This window comes from Dipteris shenzhenensis, chromosome 17, assembly GCF_047967505.1.
Source record: "Dipteris shenzhenensis isolate YYH24624 ecotype China chromosome 17, Dip_SZ_1.0, whole genome shotgun sequence".
NCBI classification, from domain to species: Eukaryota; Viridiplantae; Streptophyta; class Polypodiopsida; order Gleicheniales; family Dipteridaceae; genus Dipteris; species Dipteris shenzhenensis.
The window spans coordinates 38,627,081-38,652,753 of NC_141612.1; the positions used below are offsets into that span (position 1 = coordinate 38,627,081).

Sequence of the window (25,673 nt, forward strand, 5' to 3'; positions counted from 1 at the left end):
ACACAACACACACACACACACACACACACACACACACACACATTGTCATGCACGCATGCACACACACATATGCACGTGAGATACATATGTGTGTGTGTGTGTGCGTGCGCATGCATGTGTGTGTGTGTGTATTGTTGGAGGTGGTGGCCTTCACCCCCTCGATTGGGCTAAAATGGAACAAAAATGGGGCAATTTGATGGGAGACTAATCACACATGCATTGGCACCCCTTGGGGGCATTGGATATATTGGCCTATTTGAAGCTCTCTCTCTAATCCCTCCGAGCATTTTTCGGGAGGAGAGAGAGGTCCTTTGCATGGCTAGGTAGGGGGGCTTGGACCCCCATACCATGTGCACATGTGGCACCTCTACGCACTTACATGGTATCAGAGTAGGGACCAAACCTACGGATTGTGGTGAATTTTGGAGTAGCCCTCGTATGGGTGACATGCGGTAGTCACGGGCTCTTTGGCAACGGATTGTTGCAATCTGTGCGGCGGTGATCTTATGTCCCTCTCTAGAAGAGTAAAGATTCTCGGACCCCTAGTAGTTGTGATGTAGCTTTTTTAATTAGCTACATGTTCTTTTTATTTGACTCAAATATTATAGTAGTAGTTGTGATGTAGATTTTAAATGTTCTTTCTATTTGACCCATTGTATTATAGAAGTAGCATTATAGCACATTTTTTTCCATTCAATATCATTATAGCAAATGACTAGCGTAATCTAGAGATTCCATATATGATAGTATTGGTTCTTCCAAACGTGTGAAATTCAAGAACAAGTTGACAATGTTCTAAGATATGTTGATAACATCAAATAGAAAGAGTATTCGAAGAGCATAGATCCTTTAGTTCCTTAACACATACATACATTTTGGAGAATTATTTCCATGAATATTTATATAACTTTACATTTAGAAAAATAAATATGCCCACCTTCCTTTACTCTCCTCTTAGATTTTAATAATGCTGTGGTAAGCCATACTTTGACACATATAACCTATAGTAACTTGTATCAAGTGATAGCCTAGCAGCTCTCACTTATTTCTATTTTCTAAGATATTGTATGGGATTGAGAGGATGAGTGGAATGGATCATTGTAAATACCATGTGTATGAATGATAAATACCTTGCTATGGGGTGAGAGTTATTTGTGTATGGGATATTATGGGGTTTTTAGAAAATAGGAAGAGTGAGTCATATAAAGAGGTGGACTCATGTCCATGTGTTCGAATAAGAGAGGCCACATGCCAAGCGTGTGGAAGGCATGTGGAGGAGTGTGGAGCCAAGAGGAATCCTTCTAGAATTCCTATGTGGAATAAGGAGGATGTGGACATATGGAAAAGAGAGGGTCCCTATGGGCTCCATGTGGGGAGACTCTTGACTTTCTCAATATTTTAAGAGTCTTGAGCATCTTTTGATGGGACGCATGGCAAGAGTAGCCAAAAAGGACATGAATGGTGACATACGGGCTTATGTGATTGATGGGGAAAGGAATCTACAGGCAGCAATTGTAAATGGGTGAAGGAGGGTGACAAAATCTCTATAAAAGGAGCCCTTATCTAACTTGTTCATCATCTCTTCCACCATTAGGCCTCATGTTGCTGTAGCCCTAGTCTCCTCAAGCCTCTTCCATGAGCCTTCTCTCCCTCTTATAGATATTCTCTTATGTAGACTCTTGAGTCCATCTCTCTCTAGTTCATTCTCTCTCTTGAGTGTCTCTTTCCTTTTTCCATTGTTTTCTCTTCCAAAGTGCTCAAAAGTATTGTCTATTCAGCCGCTCATTGCGCGTACATGGTTTATTTATTTCCCAAGCCACAAAGGGAGCTCTTCCTTCCCTCCTACGTGACCTCTGTGGGACTTGGATCGTTGATGAAGTCTAAGCATGGAGGTAGTATTCTCCCAAATTGGCACCAGTACAAGGAGTAGGTGTTTTTCATGACAGTTTGAACCCCTATCAGTATTTTGCTCATAACTTTTCGCTCGGTGGTCCGATTTGGACGAAACTTATATCAGTGCGAAGCCCATTTCAAGGCGCATCTCAATATGTGATTGAATATTTTATTTCATGTCTCTATTGAAAGTTATGGATCTCTGTGTCATATGATAGTTTGGAGAGTGTTTTGAGTTGTGTAAAGGTGTCTATGAAGGAGGTGCAATGTTGCCTCGGAACCTACCCATCCGACCCAATCAGCCCCTTCAAACTCCTCGATATATATTAGTTCATGTCATGTTGAGCCGCAAGAACTTCTTTCAACAACGTATCGCTCTTCTCTTTGGTGCAGACCAGCTTGCTGAGATTATGGCCTCTGCTGATCCTTTCCTTCTCCCTATGCTTGAGTACAACATCACTTGGATGTTACCATCTTCATTCTCATCTAACGGAGGATAGTATGGTGTGGTCTCTTGGTATAAAAGCTTCTTTTTAATGTCCCTTTCCCAGTGATAAATATCTCTATCACTCAATTTGAAAGCAGTAGGAAGTGAAGAGATGCATGAAGTTTATTACCCCCAACTTCATGTCACACCACCTCCACAACGAGCTCCAATGCATAGCAACAATGGCGACAACCTGGATGTGCTCCCCTCAACACTGACGGAGTTCTTTGACAGAGACAAAATCTTTTAGATTCAACTGGAATCTATAAAGATTCTGGCCCACCTTATCACTAAGGGTTGGGCCATCACCATGCAATGTGGCACAATCTCAAAGCTACCATATCATTACCCTATCCAATCGCCACACGGTAGTCCTTCTCCACCATTTGAGCAAGGCCCTCTGGCTACCACGTCATCAAGGCGTCCCTAGTGCCACATCACCATGGACTCGTGTGCCACATCATATCTATAGGCCATGTCATCATGACTAACATGTCATATGACATGTGTTAATGGCGACACCTAAGCAATAGCCACATCGTCCTGCCATGTAAGCATTCTGCCCAATCAACATGCATAGTCACCCATGTGCCACCTCATCACATAGAGTGCCAGCCAAGCATAGCTACCTCTTCATAGGCACAATTGTATTCTACATGATGTGACCACTAGTTGGCCACATCACCCTCAAGGACACCTCATCCTTTTGGACCCCCTCCTTGGATCAAACTTTGGCCATCCTTCCGGGAGCCATAACTTTTGATCCATGGGGAATTTGGGGGTGATCTAAAAAGAAAAGTTTCTCGCCAGATCATGCTCTATCTGCTGAGCATCTCAGATCTGCCATCTGATATTTCTACATGCTAGCATCATTAAAACCTTATCATTGGAACCACCTCTTGATCCTTTGCAGCGTACCTAGTGCTTAAAATGAATGAAGATAAAATTCATTTGCTCTTTATCAAAACATTTCTGAGATAGTCCTGGAGTTGTCATAACCAAAAGCGAGGAACATAGGAGTCATCTGTATCTTCTGTGTTGTCATCATTGAAGTAGTCAGAGTAGTTGAAGATCTCTGAGTCCCTAGAGCTGTCAGTGCCATCTACACTACTTTCAGCAGGGATTTCAAAAGGTGTGGTGTTGTCAATCCACTTTGAGTATGTTCTTTGCTAGCTGGATGGCCGTTCTTTGCTAAAGAACATGTAATGTAAATATTTATGATGATGATGTTCTCATATAACACAAACTTTTTCTTGCCCAAAAATAAATTTATTTGCTGCATTTTGCAATTCGATGTGTAGTCTAGTTGTAGACTAGCACAGCCATAGAGGATATCCAACTCCACCAAGCCAAGTATGCCATTGCCGCATTATTCCTACCGGCGTCAGTCCATGTGGTTCTATCATCAGTGTACACATTCACATATCTGACACCAATTTCTGACACCAGTTCAATTCTCTTGGCACTCAACAGTTCAACACTCAGCGTGACACTTGGCAGTGATCTTCCTCTCAGATTCAGGAGTGTTGCATTCTTCTTGCACGCACACATGCCACCCATGTACAATCACATTTGTTGACTATTTTTGGGCATTGGTTTTCACACACATACATCAACCTTGTACAGCCTCTTGGCTTCTCCCGACACCCAATTCTCATCATTATGTTTCAGGCTTGATCCTAGGACATTGCAGTTCTCACATGACTTGGTTTTGACAGTTTAGTGTAAGCCCCCCAGTGGCAGCTCTCACACAGTGTTCTCATGGGTAGACACTCTCGTCGCTACATGAGTAAGCCTCTTGCACAGAGCACTAGACCACCTCTAGCATGGAGTTATTCTCATCACACAACTGATGATACACCAGTCATGACTCTGGATGAGATTCGTGAGTGGAAAGAGAACCTTCTTCGACCATTTATTGCCACAAGGCATGTACCAATCTACGATGTAGACTCGAGCCTCATTGGCCTTGCAGATGCTTTAGATGTTAGCACGGATCAACCCGCAGTTTCTGATCATGCACACTTCTCAGTAAGCCCTCAGCACGAGGCACATTTGGCAGTAAGCCCTCAGCACGAGCCAAATTTGATGGTAAGTCCTCAACACGAGGTAGTCTCATGTACATCAGCACAATCTAATTCTAGTGATGTATAGCCATCACATTTATGCATGGATCCGACTCCATCTTTTGCCACTGATGTAGATACGCAACAGGAGTTCACTAGTGATCATGCCAACCACATCTCCAACCACATCTCCAACCACATGCGGGGATTTATGCCACATCGCATCTTTCACCTTTGACATAGAGCATACCATGGGCTCAGTTCCCTTTATCACTTTAGATCAGCAAATCAGTCTTCAAGACATTTCAACATCGGCTCAGTCATGCCACATTGCACCCTTGGATCCAGTTATCACGACCACCTTCGATCAACATATCATTCCTCAGCACGAGGATACCTATGCATTAGTGTGGTCTTGCCCCAATGCAGTGGACATTATCAGGTTCTCAACCATAGCGCAACCTGGGGAGACTTAGTGTTTCATTATGCACTTTTGGCTATCATATATAGTTCATACTTGATGCAAATTAGTGGTTGGATCCATGACTTCATATCAGTCCTTACATTAGCATTTGGCACCTCATATGCCTCAGGGAGATCTTATGCATTTTCAGTTGTATTTCACGCTTCTAGGCCTTTATACTGTCAGCTCATTCTTGACGAGCCTATGACATATGCTACATCCCATGCCGATGGATGTTTATCTATGCACACATTGGATGACCTTCAACTCATGACAGTTGAGCATACAAGGTTGACAGGTTGCGATACCTTGTTTGATTTACAGGCCTATTCTTCATCAGCACAAAGAGCGTATCATACTTGCACCTTCGGCCCCAGATTTTCAGTCCCTGAATCACTCTGTCCACATCGACTATGTGGTCTTCTTCGACCCTGCATCATTCGATAGAGATTACATTACTACAGCATACCTTGGACATTGCTGACAGTTCTTTTGGGTTGGTGATATTCTTGTATGTCACAACCTACCGGATCACATCGCCATAGCTACATCGACTAGCCTTACATCCGGATGCCTTTTCTTCAGAGCAGCTGCACAGTCCACTATGACTTATGACATGTTCAACCTTGACATGTTCAGCACACAACCATACATGCATGCATCCACTCAGTCATCTTTCGATCAACCAGTCTTTCATCTAGGTGGACTTGACTTTCTGCATATTTCCTTCCTCTTCCCTTTGGCCTATCTTCTGGGTTTTGTTTCCAAAGGTGAAGGATGACTCACAACTTAAGAGGAAGAAATCCACATCTTGTACATGATCACATAAGTTGTACACATTGTACATGCTTTCGCTACGTAGTCATTGTGCTCACATACGCACATACAATGATTTCTTTTTCAGTTTTGGATGCTATCATACGCACCAAACGAAATCCACAAACGTGTCTTGTACATGCACCCTCTACTTACCCAGTACAATTTAAGAGGGGGTGTTAAAGATAGTGTAAATTGCACGATCCACAAAGGGCATAGGGACAAACCCTAACCCTAAGGGGTTCACATATATATATATTCATGTTCATTGTCAATACATTTAGTGTACAGGTAGCTATATCGTGTGCACTCCTCTCTCTCTCTCTCCCTCTCACTTCCGCTATCAGTATGGTCTTCAAGCCATTGTACTGAGATAGAATACAATGGCAAAGAGGTGTGAAATCCCCTTAATAGGGAACGAGGAATCACTTGTAGAGCATATAAAAGGATTTGGTAGAGATTCATCACGAAATGCATATTTACATGTGAAGTTAAGGAAAATCCTCAAATAAGAACCTCTATCCATGTCTTTAGTTACAAAGACTAAAAGGTAGACGCTATCAAAAAGGGATCAAACATATATGTATGAAATGATGTTAGCCACTTGCAAACACTCTCTTTATGAGTCGTTTGGTAAGTTTTCAAAGAGGCCTACTTTCTTGCTATTTACACGGGCTTAATCCTTCTAAGTGTGACAATCCTATGACATCCTAGCAAGTTAGAAGCAACACTTTGTAAAGGACCCCAAAACGGTTTAAACACAGCAATAGGTAGACTCCATCTAGGATACACTTAATCCATTAAATTTGTTATCCTAGGCCACATAAGGCAAAGTGTTCAAGGGTTGTGGTGTATGGGCAACAAGTTGTAAGTCTCCATGAGTCTATGGTAAAAACGTCTAGCCAAGCACTCCTCATTAGCGTTTCTTAAGGGCTTCCCTCCTCTCATAAAATTGAAATGCCCTTATGTAGGCATGCATATAAAGTGATTGTACGTGGGGTGTGTTGGTGCATCCATATGTCAATTAAGAGAGAGGATGCTAGGTAGTAAGGTATTTAAAATCAATGTGTTTTTCAGGAGAAAAATGAGCTGACTAGAATCTGGGATGTAATGCATAAAAGAACAAAAAACAATTCAACACGTCACCACAAGGGGAATGTGAGAGAGTAAGAATGTGGAGAGCTTGAATGAGATTATAAAATGCCCTGAGCTTTTCCCTTGATTCTTGTACAAAGGGATATTATTGTTACTAGTCGTGTCGGACAAAGTTAACTCAAAACTGTTGGTTAGTGGCCTGTTGGCCAGAGGTAAATGATAGAGTTTGTCTCCAGAACTAGTTGTATGAGATGTCTTTTGGATTTCACTAAGTAATAAAAGAGAAGACCACTTTCAATAAAAAACTGTTGTACTTTATTACTGGCAGATATATCAACACTGACTATTTAGCATTAAGTTGCCTTGAGCTGCATTTGTGGGGTGCCCCTATGTATGAATTGAGTATTTTTCTGGTCTGAGGATTGTGGGTGTGTGTGCCTGTGTCGCCGCCGCCTACTAAAAACTACCCACAGCAATATTGAGAACATACAGCCTCCAGAAATCAAAGCAAGCCCTATGTACTGCCATTCGCTGTACTTTCGAAGATGACGGCAATGCCTTTCCCGGATTGTTGTGAATACCTGGCGTACAAATTGGCAGTTTTCCAAATTGAGTAAAAAGTGGATATTGCCATAAAGGGCACTGATTACAGTCACAGACTTGTTGAGCTGATCGTAAATTTGTGGATTCAATCGTCCCCCTAGGGAACAGGTACCATTACTGGAACTTTTACAGACGTATATTGACCACACCTGCAAATAGAAAAGAGTGTCAGCAAATAATTTCTTCACTTTTTTAAGCACAAAGGTCTCAGCAGACTAGAAAGGAGAAAACCTGTTTCATAGAACAAATAATAGAATCTCAGACCCTTTTTTAAATGCAAATCGTGAAAATTTGGCTAGTAGGTGCTGGAAGCCTCACCTTGGGAGCATCGTTAATGTCAACACAACCAGATGGAGATAACTGTGGCTCCACAGGATTACACAGCAAAGGCATGCCTTGAGAAGAGCCTCTGTTTAAACGAGTTGCAATAATATCATTGATGCCTGTGATTGTTTCATTAGTAACCTTTAGAGTCTGCTCCAGTGTCTTATTTGTAGTACTGATATCTACACAAGGTAGAATATCGCTCAAGCTCGTTTTGGCAGAAGGGTTAGCAACCCATTCTTCCATGGCAACGCAAGTGTCTCCAATTGCACTGTAAAGCAATACAGAAGGTTACACATTGCTGATTGGACAAAAAGAAAAACTACAAATAGTGAATACCGTTGATACTTTTTATTGATATGTGCACGTACTTATTGAGCATGATGTATACCCCACATAAAATCCAAGTGCCAGCAACGAGAAACCAGCCCAAACAAACCAATCTGTAAACCACGCCGACTTCAGTAAGGATTGTTTTGCGATACAAATGAAAACCTCTCTGCCATAGCTTAATGCAAGAACTTTTAATATAAGACTAGAAAGCAAAACAAGAAAGAACACTTACATGTACACGAGCGGGATAATCCCAAGGATAGAGAACACTACACAGCCACAAGCAGCATCACAGTAAATTAGAAAAAGTAATCTCAAGAGTGATATTAGAAGACAATCTTCTGCCAGCTTAAAATGCATATTAAGCACACGAATGAGGGATAGTAGGATAAAAGATGTAGAAGGCATATCGAGACTAGAAATCCATCCACCTTTCTTGAATCATCTTCTTTGAGCCGAAACCCCATGAGATGGATGTTTACAAATGGAACATGTACTCCATTAATCCTACTTTACCTGGAGAATGAGATCATAGATTATACTAGACTTAAATGAAGACATAAGTACTCGAGCGCACTACTAATCAGCCATGCAACACATTAAAAACTCAAAGATTCCACCCATCCCCTATTCGTTTGTAGCGATGCCACTACCCTGGCAGTTAAGAGACCTCTAACGGAAAGACCCTCCATCCAAGGTCTCAAGGAAGATCTCCTCCGGCAGGGACTCCAAGTAGTTCGCTATCACCCTAACCTAGGGGACCTCTATATCTGCCATAATTGAGACTGCAATGGATGGGCAGAGTCTGTAGCACAGTGCCAAAACACCCTCCAGTAGACGAGAAAATGGCTCAGGGAACTGAGGGTCACAGGAAAGCATGGTGTACGGTGTGTCGAATCTGTGTCGTCCCCACTGTGAAGCCATGGTACCACAAGATGAAGAAAACTAGATGAGGGCAAAGGAAAATGGGGCTGTGCCTAAGTGATGTCGAGGAAGCTTAGTTGGAGAAGAAAGACCCCTCTCCTATAGATGGTGACCTTCTGGGTGTGGTCACCATCCTATGCCAAGCTTGTCTAGATCAAATCACGAACCTGGCTCCTCGTGGGTGTGATGCGTCTGATGCGGCCCCCCAAAGCTATGTCGCGCAAGGATTGAGCCGCAATCTTCACATGCTGCTTGTCCTTTGGGGGAGAGGGAAATCTGAAGGGCCTAGGGAGTCGAGGGAGCTTCCATGAGCACAGGCTAGGTCCCGTTCGTCCTTCTCCTCCAGAGGGGTAAGCTCTCTAAGCTCCCTGGCCTCCTAAGTCATTCTTCTTTCGCCCCCGAGCTGCTCTCTCGCATTCTTTAGCGGCTTGCTCACGATCATCCCGCATCTCCTGGAGCTGAACCATGCAGTTGAAGAGACTCTCAGACTGTTGCTGCTGCATCTGCATCATAGTTTGCATCATGCCCATCATGACAGACATCAGAGCTTCTGCAGCATCCGTGGTGGTGGGGCTTGGGAAGCGGATCCCTCATCCCCACTTGTGTTGGACTTCTCACTTAAACTCATGGTGTCACTTCCGGATCTTGTCTGTACCATAAGGTGGGACTATCCCGAAACTGACCCTCCCCATCTCAGGAAAGAAAATCTAAAGCAGTGCAGTCGAATTGTGGAGTGCGAAAATCAGAGGACCTTCGCGAGAACGTAGGCAACCATGAGATAGCCTAACTCACTCTCTCTCCCACTCACTACTATCTGAACTGAAAGAAAGGTGCACTCAAAACCCAAGTGGAATTGTGGAGTAAGAGTGAGAATCAGAGGACCTTCTCATCAGCATGCGAGGTGTATTACGGCCACTTGCGGAAGAGGAAGAAGACGTGCTCGCAGAACAGGCCGGAGGCAGTGCCACCAGTCTGAAGGTATTTGCAACAGGATTCGACTCGGAGATTGAGAAATGAAAAGTTTCCGGGGCGAAAAGGTGGTCGCTACGCAGTCAAGCAACCAAGCAATACGAAGACCAAACAATGGTATCACCTCCGAAGAGCGGTAAGAGGTTAGCTCTGGACATGGCACCTCAATTCACAGATTCAAAATCTAATTTGGGTGACGGAACTACAAAAAATGCCATCGCGCTGAGGACTATGAGGTTGCATGGGGTATTATAAGCTTCCATGGTGGACTTGGCACTGAACATGGAGGCAGATGAGCAGTTCCGGTATTTGCAAGATAACAGCGGGAAGTTGACACCCCGGATGCCTATCACCCCTCAACTTATCTCTAGGATTTTTCAGCTACCCTTGGACCTTGAAGCTCCAACAAAAGCTCCATGCAAGTACCATCTGGAGCTCACATGAAAAGCTACTTTAAGGTGAAACAGACGGAAGGTGAACAGCGGAAGAAACAGTGCCTTTCGTTCCTAGAAGGGGTTCTTTTGCTGACTAAGTATGATTACTTCTCTCCAAACAACTTTGCTCTTATGCATTATGCCGAGACAGGGAATTCTGTCAATTGGGCTCAGATTTTTTACGATAGGATCACGGCAGAAATTAATATCAAGTATACGAAGAGCTTGACGCATAGCAAGCTCAGGTCCATATTATTTGCCGTGTTTGCTCATAATCCGAATGCACCGAGGCCTAGGCAATCCATTCCCAAGTCATTTGAGGAGGAAGCTGAAGTTACAGTAAAAGCCCTATAAGAAACTAAAGACAAGGAGAGGTTGCAAGCCTTGGATAGGTTATGCAAAGGAGGAGATTACCGAATATCTTACAGGGAAAAAGAAAGGTAAACAAGAGCCCCTGGAAGTAACGGATGAAGCAGAAAAGAGATTGGAAAAGAGTACCCCGAAGAAGAGTAGTCAAAAATAAGATCACTCTGAAAAGACCAGATACTCCTACAGATAATAAGTAGAACCCACTTCTTTCATCAGAACAAGCAAAAGGGCCAGAGCAAACGGAGGGGAATGCAAAGGACAACTTACAGGAGGAACCACCTATTCTAGAAGATGATCAGGTTCTGGAAGGGTCACAAAACTTTTCTCTGCCAATTGCTCAACTTCTTCGACATGTCGAGTGATCCCTTGGACCAAGTTTGCAGCTGATTTTCCATCTCCTCTTTCTTCTGCAATTGTTATTTATACTCCAGAACTAACTTCTCCATAGCTGTCTTCTACTCCATAAAATCTTCTTCCATAATTTTCATTTTCTGAATTTTAAAAGTCAAATCTTCCCTTGAACTCTCCACCAGGTGTACCAAAATATCATGATCCTGTTTGAACTGCTTCCATTCCTCATGCATTTTCTACATCTGCATACTTTTATCCTCCTCTTGTTGATGGAACTTATCTAGAAGCTCCAATGCCTTTCTGGCATCTGCATAGATTATATATGTGTTTTCTCGGGGCTCATCATCTGACATGGATTCAAATTCTTCAGCCTCCCGATTTCCCTCCGCTGCGGATGGAGATTTCTGCACTTGATTATCAAGAACAGGCTTTTACCACTTGCAAGTTGAGAACATAATGCTCAAGGAGCAATTGGCAGCTTTGAAGCCAGTGGAGGAACGGTGAAGTCCATGGTTGAAGATGAATCTGAAATTCTGGGAACATTCATGCCTGACATAGAATTGGCAAATCTGAAATCTCAGGTCATGCACTGCATGACAGGACTCTGGGCTTAGATCTAGAACAGATTATTACAGGCCATTACAGGCCTGGGAGTACCACAAGCAGGCCACTTCTAATTTCCTCCTGCAAAAACAGGCTCAGGAACTATACAAGGAGGTATATCAATTGAAATCCAAGTTTCCTGTGGTAGAAAGCTCGGGGATGACAGACTCCCTAATGGAGGGAGACTCCAAACTGGAACCTGAGGAACCAGAGACATCATCAGCCGGGTTCGGTTTTCCTTTCAAAACTTTGTTATCATTTGAATTTAAAAATAAATATATTGTTTTGCCAGATGCTACCAAGGTGGAAAAGGATCCAGATGTGTTAGAGACCCAGGAATCTTTGCCTGCTGCAGACCAATTGGCTGCAGAAACTCTAGTCATGGCATCCAATGCCACTAAACTTGTTGAATCAGAAACTATTCTTGTGAAAGACAGACGTGCAACCTCATATTTTAAGGAATCTGGATGATATGATAGATCAAATAACTGAACAGCCAAATGTTTCTCTGCCTACGGATGACGGACTCACGAAGGTAGTGCAGGGACCAGTTATCCAGCTGGTGGCTTATGCCAATTCGGAAAGCCAAGATCAGGGTGTTCAGTTTACTGACAAACCAGAAAAAGATGATCCTCTTGTGGTGGAGTCTGCCCCAACAGTACAAACTGCTGAACTAAATACTTGAAATAGTTTGTGATATCTCTGTTCATCTGTATATGCTTTGTTTATCAGCCTGCTTATTCTCAGATCTCTAGCTGATCTTGATTTACATGGCACAATTTTGTTATGCATTTATATCTGGGTTGTAGCTGACAGTTGTGGATGGAAGCTGCTAGTAACTTGGTATTCCACCAAGCTCTATTGGTGAGATGTAGCACCAGGAAGGGGGTCAATTATAACTCTGAGGATGAATTGCAGGATTGTCTGATCCAGCTCTAGTGCTGCTAGGTGTTAGCCCAGCTTATTATCTACCCAGACATGGGTTAGTAGTATAAGATCCAAAGAGACATGTAATGAAATGGTACAACTACTGGGAACCGGTTTTGCAGTTTGGGGATGATATCCGCAAGATAGAGGGTATCTCTCTCGGAAAATGTTCTGATCTTGTAACCCATCTGAATCTGAATTTAATATGATTGTTCATGGCTCCGTTGGCATATCCTCTGTTTATTTCTGATTTTTTCTGAATCTTGCAATACGAAATGAGAGAGAGAGAGAGAGAGAGAGAGAGAGAGAGAGTTTGCACTTGATTGTTTACTGAGAGGAGATCGCGGACTGAGGTTCAGCCCTTGCATTGCAACCCATTTCAACTGAATACGAAGTCGGAGTGTTCAATCCCGTTAACACTTGGGTTGAGCCTTTGGATGGGGCTTTGGCTCAGATGGATCAAAGAAAATCGGATAAGCATGCTGCAAAGAACCACAGATGACAAGCATGTCATCGACCGCAAAGCGAAGGTGGGATGCTCACCTATGCACAAGAGGTATAACCCTCAGGTCAACTTCAGACTCTTGAGGGGAAGTCTTCTTTGAACTTTTGGTAGACCCGGTTCTTCTCACTACCCCTTAGGGCTCTCACTCAGGTTCTCGAGTCCACTCCGGGTTTGGGTCCAAGAGAGGTGCCTCCTCTCCTCTGCTTCCAGATCCCTTCCCCCCTCCTCTTTCCAGCCCCCCACCCCCATCTTGAGTCTTGCCTCCTCTGCCCCCTTGCACTTTCACCGCAATGCAGCCTGCAGTCACCCTCACCATCTATCCACCCCAGTTCATCTTCAGCCCCCCCCCTTTCCTCCTCTTGTTGTCACAGCCCCCCCCTTTCCTCTTGTTGTCACAGCCGACCCTTTTTCCCACCGTGTCAGTCGCTCAACGCCACTCACATCTACACAGGACCGAGGGCCAAAGTGCAACTTCGCCACCCCAGCCCCATCCTTCTTCCTCATAGGTCAAGGCGCAACTCCCCCATGGCCGGCACAGGAATCTTCCCCTTTCCCTCAGGCTACAAGATTGAAGCCCCATCCAAGACAGCCCCTTTCACAAGAGTTCTGGCGACGGGGTCGTTGGAACTATCTAGACATTCTAGATGACTACTCGCCAGCACTAAAGGTGTTAGTCCCAATCTTGCAGCCCCAAACAGGGGTTCCATCGTGGTAGTTGGAAGTCAATTCCATCCTTTTGGGGGATTCAACTTCGCTTCCACGTGGCAAGAGCAGTGGACCCCCCTTCTCTTGGATCTAATGATCAAGGATCAGATCTTTATGATAATGAAGGAGTGGGTAGGCCAGCAAGGGAAGGAGTTGTGGATCACACAACTACTTTTAGTTGGTTGAGCAGCTCCAGGCAACTTGCACACAAGCCACTAAACCAGTGTGATAGTTGGCTAGGCATGCAACCGTTTTTTTTGTGTAGTGGGCACTAAAGGTAGGCATTGAGGCAGTATGCATTTGGTGATCGCTACATAGAAACGGACAACTCACCTTCCAAGCCTCTGAAATGCAGGGAAGTCCATCGTTGTCATACATGCTTCCATGCATAGGAAGACCTTCATCGTCACCACTCCTCCCCATGAGCTGGACCTTGGTGAGTTGGAATGTGTGGGCTTCATGATTGTGCATGATAACAGCGACAATGGCTGATACTTTGCCAGGAGTTGCAAAGGGTTGTGGTGGGATGGTCAGTAGACAGCCTCTTGATTCAGGAGCACATGTTCTTAGTAGTGAACATCAGATATCAGACGATGGTGTTGGCTCCTCTCAAAGAGAGGTTGGAGGTGTGGGCCTTTGCAATGGGCAGGAGCGGATTTGCATCTCAGTATCCTAGTTGCGAGCCCTAGATGTGTTGAATTAGGGAGAGATTAGTTGAGAAAATGTAGTCTAGATCGGCCTTCAGATGAGAGATTCTTTTGTTTCTTTTTCTTTTTTCAAAGAAAGGAACCTTCTATTAATGCTTGAAAGACTTCATACAAAACAACAGCCCCGAAGGTGCTGAGAATGGAAAAAACCAGAAGGAAAGACCGGCCTGTTCCAGAGAAACCCAGCTCACTTCCTAGGGGATCTCTAGTATTGCGGCTAACAGCCAGGTGGGGGGGCTATACAACCAGCGAATCCCTCGCGGAGTGATGTAGAAAACTCCTGCAGGCCAAGCCTTGCAGAATCGAGCATGCCTCTCGATAGTCGCCCTAGAGCCTGGAGTCCCACACTCCCAAGTGGAGCGTAGAGTGTATATGATATCTTGCCAGATGGCGACCAAGGTAGCTGGGGGTGGAACCGGCCATCACGAGACTGCAGCGAGCCACCCAAATGTTCCATGCAATATATTGTCGACCACCTCCCAAACGCTGTCCTCCAAAGGAGGAGGAGCTAGGCTATCAGGAGGGACTGCCTCATGGAGCGCTATCCTCTGTATGCTCTAATCCTGTATCCGGTAGGCTGGTGAGGTCTCATCAATCTGGAACGTGTGTCCTCCCTCAGTCAACCAAGCCACCATCCCCCAAGTGTAGTCCTTCTCAAGACTCTGCATACTGGTCATGATCCTGAGGGCTCCCATCCAGATCCTCGCCGCGCTACGACAACTCCAAAGGCAGTACGGGATCGTCTCCAGGAAACCAACAGAGCAACAATGGCATTACCCCTCCACTTGCATCTGCTCTAACCACGGTCCGATGGGCAAGCCTTCGTGGCGGCTAGCCAGAAGAAGTAGGATGTCTTCCTCGGCCGCAAATTGGACCATAACCGCGTCCAAAACCTGGAACAGACATGTCGGGGCACTCTCTGGGCCACCCAATGCCTCTCCCTCAAGGGGGTCCACCTCGAAGACTCCATCTGAAGACTCCTACCAATCCGTGTGGTGTAGGAAAAGAAGGGCACCTTGTCCACCTGCTCGGTAAGGCCGCCCCTGGAGGGCCAAAACCACTCTCCCAGATCCCACTGGACCTCTCTCAAGGGTCTACTGTCCCATAGCCAGAGGCGCCATCTGGGGGCATCCTGCTCTGAGATATTGGGAGGGTCAATGTGCCACTCCTTCCTCAAACCTCCCACCAATCTGATCCCTTTCTCTGTGGAACTCAACACTACCATGGCTAAGGCAACACCTTTAGCTATAAACCGAGACCTAAAGTAGTTACAACCATCAAAGGAACTCCTGACTGGGCAGTAGCAAGGCTTGGTACCATAGAGCCATATGGTTGCAAAGGCATAGGCGAGACAAGGAGCCCTGATAAAGAGCAGAGTGGTGGCGATGTTACTCCTAATGTAGCCATGGATGGTACTAGTGCTAAAGATACCACTATTTCCAAAGTCGAAGGTGAGAGTGATGAAGGCATTAAAGGTGAGAGTGCTGAAGGCATTATTGATGCCAATGTAGATTAGGAGAACATAGGAGATGAAAAGGAGGGTGTAAATTGCCACCACAGTTCCTTGTTTTGAACCACAAAAGGACTCCTCAGGCTAGATCCCACCTCAGAGCTCTCTCCTGCTCTTGAAAAGCATGCCTCCATCCTAGGGCTTGAGACTAGAGCTCCACGCTGCTGCTCTAAATCGCCTCTGCAACCCATTCCGCCCATCAAAAATAAAGAGGTTGGTTTCTAATAGTACATAGGCCATGGTCCAAGGCTCTTTCTTCCATCTCAGATTTCTCAAAATGAAAAACAAAGTAGCCTTTCCTGACAAATCTAACATTGAATACGTTCATTCCTTTACGTATCCAGGGATGTCTAATCCACGTCTCCATAGCTTAGGTTGGGGGATGGGGACCTGGTAAGAAACCTATCAGTGTATCCATGGATTCCATGTATAGTTCATCATCGAGGAAAATTTAAAATTGCCATGCTCGTATTTGAAGGATGTTTTGTCTGCACCCACAAGATCATTGCTCTCTTCAAGAGATTGATGTGCTCCTTTGTGTGCTCTAGACTCATCAGGGGCTCCTCGGGTGGGATGGTCAAGGGAGGACGATGAAATTTACTTTTAGGGCTAGGCCTTCAGTGTATGATTTCTCACCAGTGTGAGCATGGTTAACATCTTCTTCTGGGATGGAAATATGATTGCTTCTCTCGGTGCTTGCTAGTAGCAGCAGCAACAGCTCTTGCATGGAGGGTTTTGTTGGCACTTTGTTCATCAAGAGTGGAGTCTCCTTTGATCTAAGTCTCCTCCCCAAAAGTTTCAAATCTTCTGCTCTCTCTAGCATGGTGTCCGCCTTTGGTGCTGGTAGCACTTCCTATGGCACCTCACTGCATCATCATCCTCAAGGGGACACCAGTCCGAGAAAACTGCCCCAACCATCTGATCCCCCTCCATAAGGGAAGTCCCTCCCACCAGGACTCAGGGATAGCTAGGTCAATCTCTCTCATCCGCTGCCCTTCCCCTCACAGATGTGCTACGGCGTCAAGCCTCGCCTCTGCCTCCATGGGTAATTTGGTCCATCTGCCAAAAGACCCGGCCGGACCACTGTCCCACTGTCCAACCACTGTGAGTCCGTTGTCCGAGCATACGTCCCTCCTGATCTCGGATCTCTGGGTGCCACATAAGGGGCTAACGCTCAAACTCCTCTTTGCATCTGGACGAAGCACGAATGAGACCCCATGTTAGTCTCTACCAGACCCTGTGAAGGCTCCTCATAAAGGGGGAACCCTTCCCCGTAAGGAGGGCCTTTGAGAAGATCCATCTGTGTGAAAGCTACCACTGCCCCCCAGTGCGTGGAGTGTTCCTGAGAAGCCCTCGCTGTAAGATGAGCTTCCAAGGATCTGAACCTGGGGTGTTCTGCATCTTCGAATCAATGATATCCAAGCCTCCCAGTGCCTGCGGCATAATCACTGTCTGCCAAGCGACCAGGCTCTAGTATTCCTCGTGCCATCTGACCTGCCCAAAGGAAGTTCCGAACCAACCGTCAGAGCTGCCCAATGCATCCTCTGTGAAAACACCAACAAGAGGCGATATACCAGGCCGTGGCTAGAAGGACCTGGTTTGCCACTAAGGCAAGAAGTTGCCACTAAGGCAAGAAGGACCTGGTTTACCGTAACCGCAAGCTCAAGACCTTGGCGAGGATCTTGTATGCAGTATCAAGCTGAGTGATCGGTCTCCACTGTCGAATGTCTAACCTATCTCCCCCTTTCGGGATCAAACAAATCCACCCCTTGCTTAGGGACTAAGGGAGGGAGCCCGTATCAAATTTCTCCTAGCAAGCTAGTCAGAAAGGGGTGGAGATAATCTCCCAGAAGTCCCGAAAGAAGACCAGAGTCAAGCCATCCTTGCCAGGACACTTCTGGGTCGAGAGAGCCTTGAGGGCTTCCTAGAGCTCCTCATTCGTGAAAGGCTCCTCCAGTCTGCTGCATAAATCCTGCAAGACTACTATCGGAACGTCATCCCAAACTACCTCTCGGGCCACAAGACCAACTGGAGTCATCCTCTCCATCTAAAAGAGCTGGCTGTAAAAACTTGTGGTTAGGTTTAGAATCTCCTCTGGGTTAGTGTGCATGATGCCCTACGGATCTAGGAGACACTCGAGCTGTGTGCCTACCGATCGGGACCCAATGGTATGAAAAAACTGCTTCGTCATCTTGTCCCCCTGCTGTACCCACCAGGCCCGGGGAGAGTGATAGGAGAACTTAGCCCGCCGAATCTCTGTGTCCTGAAGCTCAAGGCGAGCGCTCTCAAACTTGTCGCTAAGCCACTGAGAACTTGGGTCCTGCTCCTTGAGCCACTCTATGGAGGCAAGGTCTCTCCTCAAAGCTCGCTTGCACTCCTGAAGAGTCCTCTGCCTAAGGGCGTGAGCCTGCAACTCCTCACTGCTCCTCTAGATCGCATCGGCCACCCATGAAGCCCAGCCCTCGCACGGTGTCGTCTCTAACTACTCCCAAATCCTTGCCATGACTTGCTGGATCTCCTCGTCCTACAGGAGGTCCTTTGGAATACGGACCCCCTTCTAGGGAAGACCTCGGCGGGGCTGATCGAAGTGAAGTACTATTGGAGAGTGGTCTGACATCGTGGTACCTGCGAGAATCCTAATAGAGCCGCCTTTGTGCAGTGACCAATCCCCAACGTAGAAACGGTCTAGTCTCTCAAGCAGTCCATCGTGTCTCCTCTGTCTGAAGGAGAAGAGGAGGCTGCCAGGTATCCTGCTGAAATCTGGCTCTCGCCACGGGTGTATGCCACTGATCATAAAAATGAAATGCTCCTAGGTGCTACGCTCTGTTGCAAGCATCTCAGAGAAGAAGGCGCAGCCCTACTTGTCTTCCCCAAACTCCAAGTTGTTGAAGTCCCCTTCAACAATCCAAGAGTCCACATCTGGAAGACACTCTGACAACCTCCTCCAAAACGCCGGGCGGTGTTGTCTGCACGCTGGGGCACACACATTCAAGATCCCAATCCTAGACTCTCCTGTCCTAACTCCCATCCAAACTGCCCGTCTTGGGATAAGCTCAGCCTGATTGTAGACCTCTGGAGCCAAAGTCTGTGAGACCAAGATGTAGAACCCTCTGCTCCGTCCTACTGCAGGAGACCACTCCTCCAGACCTCTCCCTGGAAGAAGGTGGTGTCGCCGTCTGATGTCTGATGTTGAGAACATATGCTCCTGAATCAAAAGGGTGTCCACTGTCCACTCTACCATTGCCCTCTGCAACTCCTCCCGGGGTATCAGGTACTGCGGTTGACTATGAGCACGGTCGTGGAGCCCGTGCACGTTCCAACTCACTATGGTCCAGCTCATGAGGATGGGGATGCAGAAAACAAGGCTCTCCTGTGAGTGGGTGCCTGTTCTAGAAAGACTGCCTTATGTGACTTTGCCGGAGGTTTGGAGGGCAAATAGTCAGTGTTTGTACATCAATGTACTAGGGTGGATACCGGCTCAATGCCGATCTTCCGTGCCCACTTCATCATGAAGGAGTCTTCCACCCCAAACAGCTCCACACACTTCTGGAGGGGCCAGTAGTATGCCTGATCCACCTTTGTCTCAAGCAGAAATCTGATAACTTGTATCGTGAAACCACACATCAGCTCCTCTCGCGTGAAGCTCAACTGAAAATTCACCTCCGCACCATGGGTGTGCCAAAGGTCCAGTCCTTGTGGCCCCATCCACTCATCTATCATGCATGAAATTTGATCTCCCATACACCTCTGAGGATTGCTTCTCCAATCCTATGGAGGCAAACTGGAATCTCCAAGTGGGGTGTGTCTAAGAGCCCAATGCGCTGATCAAACCCCCCTTCCAGAGCTATAGGACCATAAGTGTTACCTCCAACGGTAAAGGATAAGAGTCTGGAATCTCCAGATAATTCCAGGGTCCCAACCTCCAGAAGTCCTGCGATAAGGGACGCCCAGGCTGGAGGTTGAGAGCTGTTGACCGGTAGGACGACGAGCCCCGTCCTTCTGGCTCCCTCGAATGAACCTGATGTTGTGATGAGGAAGCAAAAGGGGAAGACGTCTTACTCTTGCCTGCTGGAAGGGGTGTCGAAGCAGGGGAGGGGAGGGAGGTTGAGGAACCTACTACGGAGGTGGAGAGGTGACACATCCCAGCACTCCTGAAACCCCTGATCTGCAAAACAACCACACACAACATCATATCTGAGCAGGCTGCTCACCACCCAACCGTGACATCTACGGGATGTGATCCCGAATCAGAAGATGTCCCCTCCGAGCCACGAGCTGAGCTACTGGCACGAACTCCCAATCAGATCCAAACCAGCCTGGTGTCCCATACCACCAGGTGGCGCTGTGAAGCCCTGGATCTGTCACTGGGCCTTGGGCTACGCTAAGATGCAGGCGCGCGTCCGCGACTCAATCCAGGATCAGACCTAGCACCTGGGAACGAGACTTGCTCCCAACTGCACACTGAGAACTGAACCCCCTGGGCCTCTTTTATAGACTCGGGCCCCGGCGCCAAAAATAGCGAAGACCTATAAATAGTTCGTACCCTTGCCACTCAACCCGAGAATCAAGCCTGCCTAGCTCTAAGCCTCCCCAGGCTAACCTGAGCTAGTTCTGTGTACCTAGTACACGTCAGATACCAATCCGTGCACATGACATACTCCCCCTCCTCTAAGAACTCACTCCTGAGTTCGCTAAGAAATCTGGAAATGTTCTTTGGAGGTTTTGTAATGTCTCCCATGTTGCATCCTCCTCAACACGATCCTTCCACTTAATCTTGTATTCCGTGATAGTACGATTTCGAATCTGTCTTTCACGAAATTCAAGAATACACTCAGGTTCGTGAGGAATAAAAGTCAAATCTGTAACTTCTATAATCTCATGAGGAGAAACAAGTTGATCATCTGCACCCAAGACTTCTTTCAATCTACTGACATGAAAGACTGGATGTATTTTAACATCAGGAGGCAATTCTAGTCGATATGCAACTGGTCCAATTCTTTTAATGACCTTGAATGGGCCACAGTATCTGGGGGATAATTTCGGAACCAAACCAGTACCTAGGCTCTTGGATTCCTTAGGAATTCTCAAATATACCATCGTTCCTTCAGAGAACTCTCTGGGTGAACGATGTCTATTAGCATAAAATCGGTCCCGATCTTGGGCACTTCTAATAGACTCCTTGGCAAACTGCAACATTTCCTGCATATCTAGCAAGAAATTCTTAGCAGCATCATTTTGAATCCCTTTTAATCCAACCATAACTGGTGACTTAGGTTGAAACCCGTACATAAGCATAAAAGGACTGTAACCTGTACTAGAATGCTTTGCACTGTTGTAAGCAAATTCAATCATAGGTAAATAATCTTCCCATGAAGACTGTCTCTTAGATACATATGCCCGAAGCATGTCTTCAACCAACTGGTTGACCTTCTCTGTACTGCCATCGGATTGTGCATGATCCGAGGAACTCATACTTAGAGTAGCTTCCAACTTCTCAAATACAAGTGTCCAAAAGTTACTTGTAAACTTTGAGTCCCTATCACTGACTACATCAGATGGCAAACCATACAGCTTGAACAAGTGGTCCACAAACTCGTGAGCCAACTGAACAGCTGAAATAGTTGTTCTTGTAGGTAAGAATCTAGCCATTTTTGTCAAACGGTCGACTATGACCCAAATAGAGTCATGACCCTTGCGCGTTCGAGGTAAACCAGTAATAAAATCCATGGAAATACTTTCCCATTTATTACCTGGAATTTGTAAAGGCTGTAATAAGCCCGCGCTTCTAAGGCGTTCAGCCTTAGTAACCTGACAAATCCGGCAACCTACGACATAGTTCTCTATAAATGCACGCATCTTAGGCCAATAAAAGGTATGCTTCACAAGAGACAGAGTCCTATGTATACCTGGATGTCCCGCACTAGGAGCATCATGACACTCCCAGAGAATCTTGGATTTAAGGTCCAGAACATCAGGCACACAAATCTTTTCATTCCAGAACAGCAAGCCGTTCCTAATCATCCACTGACCTCCCGCCGCCTGTATCCTAGGTGGCACAATCCCTGAGTCCTGGTCAACTATGGAGCTCCCATCCTGGACTCTCTGCCAATAAGAACTGAAATGACTATCAGTTGCGTATAGCCCTCTCAAGGATTGAAATAGGTCTGAGGATATTTCCGTAAATGACAAAGCATTTACAAACTTAACCCGACTTAAGGCATCCGCCACACTATTCAACGAACCCTTACGATAACGTATTTCGAAATCAAAATCCTGCATTAATTCTGCCCATCTAGCTTTCCTTCCTCTCAATTCAGATCCATCACACACATACTTAATTGACTGATGATCAGTCAATACAAGGAACTGTGAACCATACAAGTAGTGTCTCCAAACCTTAAGAGCATATACTACAGCATAAAGTTCCTTCTCGAGTGTGGGCCAACGATATTGAGTGTTGTCAAGCTTCTTACTCTCGAAAGCTACAGGTCTGCCCTCTTGGAATAGAGCTGCCCCAATCGCATAATCACTCGCATCGGCCTCTAAAACATAAGGCCGGGTAGGATCGGGTAATGCAAGAACGGGTGCTTCCTTGATAGAAAACTTCAAGGTTTCAAAAGCCTTGTTCATTGCATCATTCCAAGAGATCGGCTGGGTAGACCTGCGTCCACGACCTTTCAATATGTTGGTCAAGGGTGCCGTGATACGTGAATAATCACGCACTGACTTCCGAAGAAATACCGTAAAACCTAGGAAAGAACGAAGTTGTTTCACAGTCTGAGGGATAGGCCATTCTAAAACCTTCTGGATACGATCCAGATCAATGCTAATACCTTCAGAAGAAAGCTTGTGTCCTAAGTAAATGATCTCCTTCATAAAGAAGTCACATTTACTCATCTTGGCATAAAGCTTATGCTGTCTTAGAACAACTAAGACAACCCGGAGGTGTCCTATGTGATCCTCAAGCATTTTACTATATACCAAGATGTCATCTAAGAACACTACAACAAATTTGCCCAGAAAATCCCTGAACAAATCGTTTATCATATGCTGAAAAGTAGCAGGAGCATTGGTCAAACCAAAAGGTAATACGAGGAACTCGTAATGACCATACCTAGTCCGGAATGCGGTCCTATCTATGTGTTTAGCATAGATACGGATTTGGTGATAACCCGTACGCAAATCAATCTTAGTGAAATACTTCGCTTCGGCCAAACGGTCTATCAAATCATTGGAACGAGGTAAAGGATAGCGGTTCTTAATTGTCACTTTATTTAATCGTTTATAATCTATACACATTCTCCAGGAAGAATCTTTCTTCTTTCTTAAGAGGACAGGTGCAGCCCAAGGTGATTTACTTGGGCGGATATAGCCCATATTCAGGTAATCTTGAAGCTGGATAGCTAACTCATCCTCCTCTACCTGGCTCATCCTATAAGGTGGTACACTGATAGGTTGAGCCCCTGGGACTAAGTCTATGCGATGATCTACTGCCCGTTTTGGAGGTAAATCTTCTGGCAGTTGAGCTAGGAATATGTCCTTAAAATTATCTAACAACATTCTCAATTCACGGTGTTCAAACACACTTAATTCATTTTTGTTAATTACAGAAACAACAAATGAAGAAAGTGGAATCAAAACACACTGATAGACATCATAATGAGAATTGTTTAATATATTCCGAAGCTGCATCGCAGATACAATAGGCCCCTGAGAAGAGGGAATTTTATCACACTAAATACAAAATTGGGTGTCCTTATCTACAAAAGAAAGCGTATGCTCCGTCCATCCGATCTGAATATTGTGGGTTTTAAACCACTCTATCCCGATCAACAAGTCTACATGCTCCAGATGCATAACATAACATGTAAGAGCTCCCGTGTAGGCCTGAATCCGGATAGGAAGCGCTTCAACCTTGCGATCCCAAAACTGCTTCCCAGCTGGAAGCTGCACCTCATAGGTGTGGTCGCTAGGTACTGTGGACAGCCCCATCTTCTGCACAAATTTGTAATTAACAAAATTGTGAGAGCTGCCCGGATCAAAGAGAATGTGAACCTGTTGGTCCTTAACTTCTCCATAAACTCGGAAAAGATCATGGGAACCAAACAACGAAGTATTGAAAGTACAATTACAAGAAAGGGGGCAGGTAATGACATTTACTGAAATACCTGTCATCGTGACTTGGTTTGCTCCCTTGGCTGCGGTACGTGGAACCACCTGGAGCTTCGGTCCTAGCACCAACTTTTGGTTCTTCCGCTTAGGACACTCATTCTTTGCGTGGCCCCGCTCCTCGCAATAGAAACATCGGCCTTCTTTCTTGAGCCTGAGAGTGCGAAGGAAACGGGCCTTACCATTCTTTGCTGGAGTTAAGCTTTTCCTGGAGGCGTTGTCCGTAGACTTCGTCTCCGCAATACCAGTCGTATGCTGAAAGAACTTGCGTTTGTTCTTTCCACTCGTATCGGTAACTGTGGTTGCCTTGGTACCGGCCATGGCATCATCATATATGCGTGCATATGTCATGGCCTCCTGCAACGTTGTGCACTTGTTGTTCTTTATCTGCAACTTGTAGGAGTCTGGCAAACCATCCACGAAGAAACCTAACAAGGTTACTGGAGTTCTTTCCACCATAGCAAGGCTTTACCTGACATAAACCCTGTTGCAAGCTGGATCTTTTTCTCATCTGGATAGGGGTGGAATTGGAAGTGTACCCGCCACTTGTGCAACCAAGTGTCAACTACCTCCTTTGTTCTTGACTTTTGGTCACCCGGAAAAGGATCTGGAGTTATATTCGGGCCTAGCACTGAAGCCATGGCATCCACATGCGTGAGTGCCTGTACAGTGCTAGCCAGAAGAGTGAGAGTTGCTTGTATCCCCTGGAGTTGCTGTGTCAACCCCGATTGATTAGCATTGACCTGCTCGAATTTTCCATCAAGAGCAATCGTAAATTCACTGAAGGCTTTTTTAGTTATCAGGTCATCATAGAGACCCTGATCCTCCTCTCCCACAGGAGTGTAATCCAAGTCCTGCTCTCCCATGGTGAACTCGGGATTTTGAGCATCAGACATGGCTGAGATCTGATTTGAATACAAACTGAGAGAAATAACTGACTGCAACAAAGCACAGAGGAGGATGGAGCAGAAGAAAACCGTCCCGAATGATGCAGACGGAAGGAGATGCTGAACCCCGGCGAATCAGAAGCCCACGAATCTCGGGACCTCTCCGAACCCGCAACCGTATGCGCGTGCTGCTGGAGTAGCTGTACGGTCTGCTGACGCAGGCCGTACGGTTGCTGACGGAGGCCGTACAGTGCTGACGTAACTGTACGGCGTCCGTACAGTGCTGCAGGTACAGGTGCGCAGTCGGGATTTGCAGCAACAGGTGCAGGAGCTGGCGCAGATAGTCCGTACAGTGCTGACGCAGACTGTACGGGCTGATGCAGGGCCTTCGATGGCTGCTCAGGCTGACGCAAGCAGGGGGCGGATGCAGAAGACTGCACGAGGCAGGGCGATGCTGGCGCAGGCAGGGTACGGATGAGGCTGGCTGGCTGGCACAGAAATCGAGGGGAAAGCTCGAAGCTCTAGGCTGCTTG

The 25,673-nt window shown here is 46.0% G+C and overlaps 1 protein-coding gene across 1 annotated transcript in view; it reads right to left on the reverse strand.

Moving 5' to 3' along the window:
- Window positions 1-7,154: 7,154 nt before the first annotated feature.
- LOC147892089 (uncharacterized) overlaps window positions 7,155-25,673 on the reverse strand; it is a 29,463-nt gene continuing 10,944 nt past the window's right edge. The window contains exons 6-9 of the mRNA XM_087388737.1: window positions 8,313-8,349; window positions 8,119-8,190; window positions 7,742-8,018; window positions 7,155-7,572 (exon numbers count right to left, since the gene is read on the reverse strand). Coding sequence (XP_087244863.1) covers window positions 7,174-7,572; window positions 7,742-8,018; window positions 8,119-8,190; window positions 8,313-8,349 — 785 coding nt within the window. The 3' untranslated portion in view covers window positions 7,155-7,173. The remainder of the gene's footprint in view (window positions 7,573-7,741; window positions 8,019-8,118; window positions 8,191-8,312; window positions 8,350-25,673) is intronic.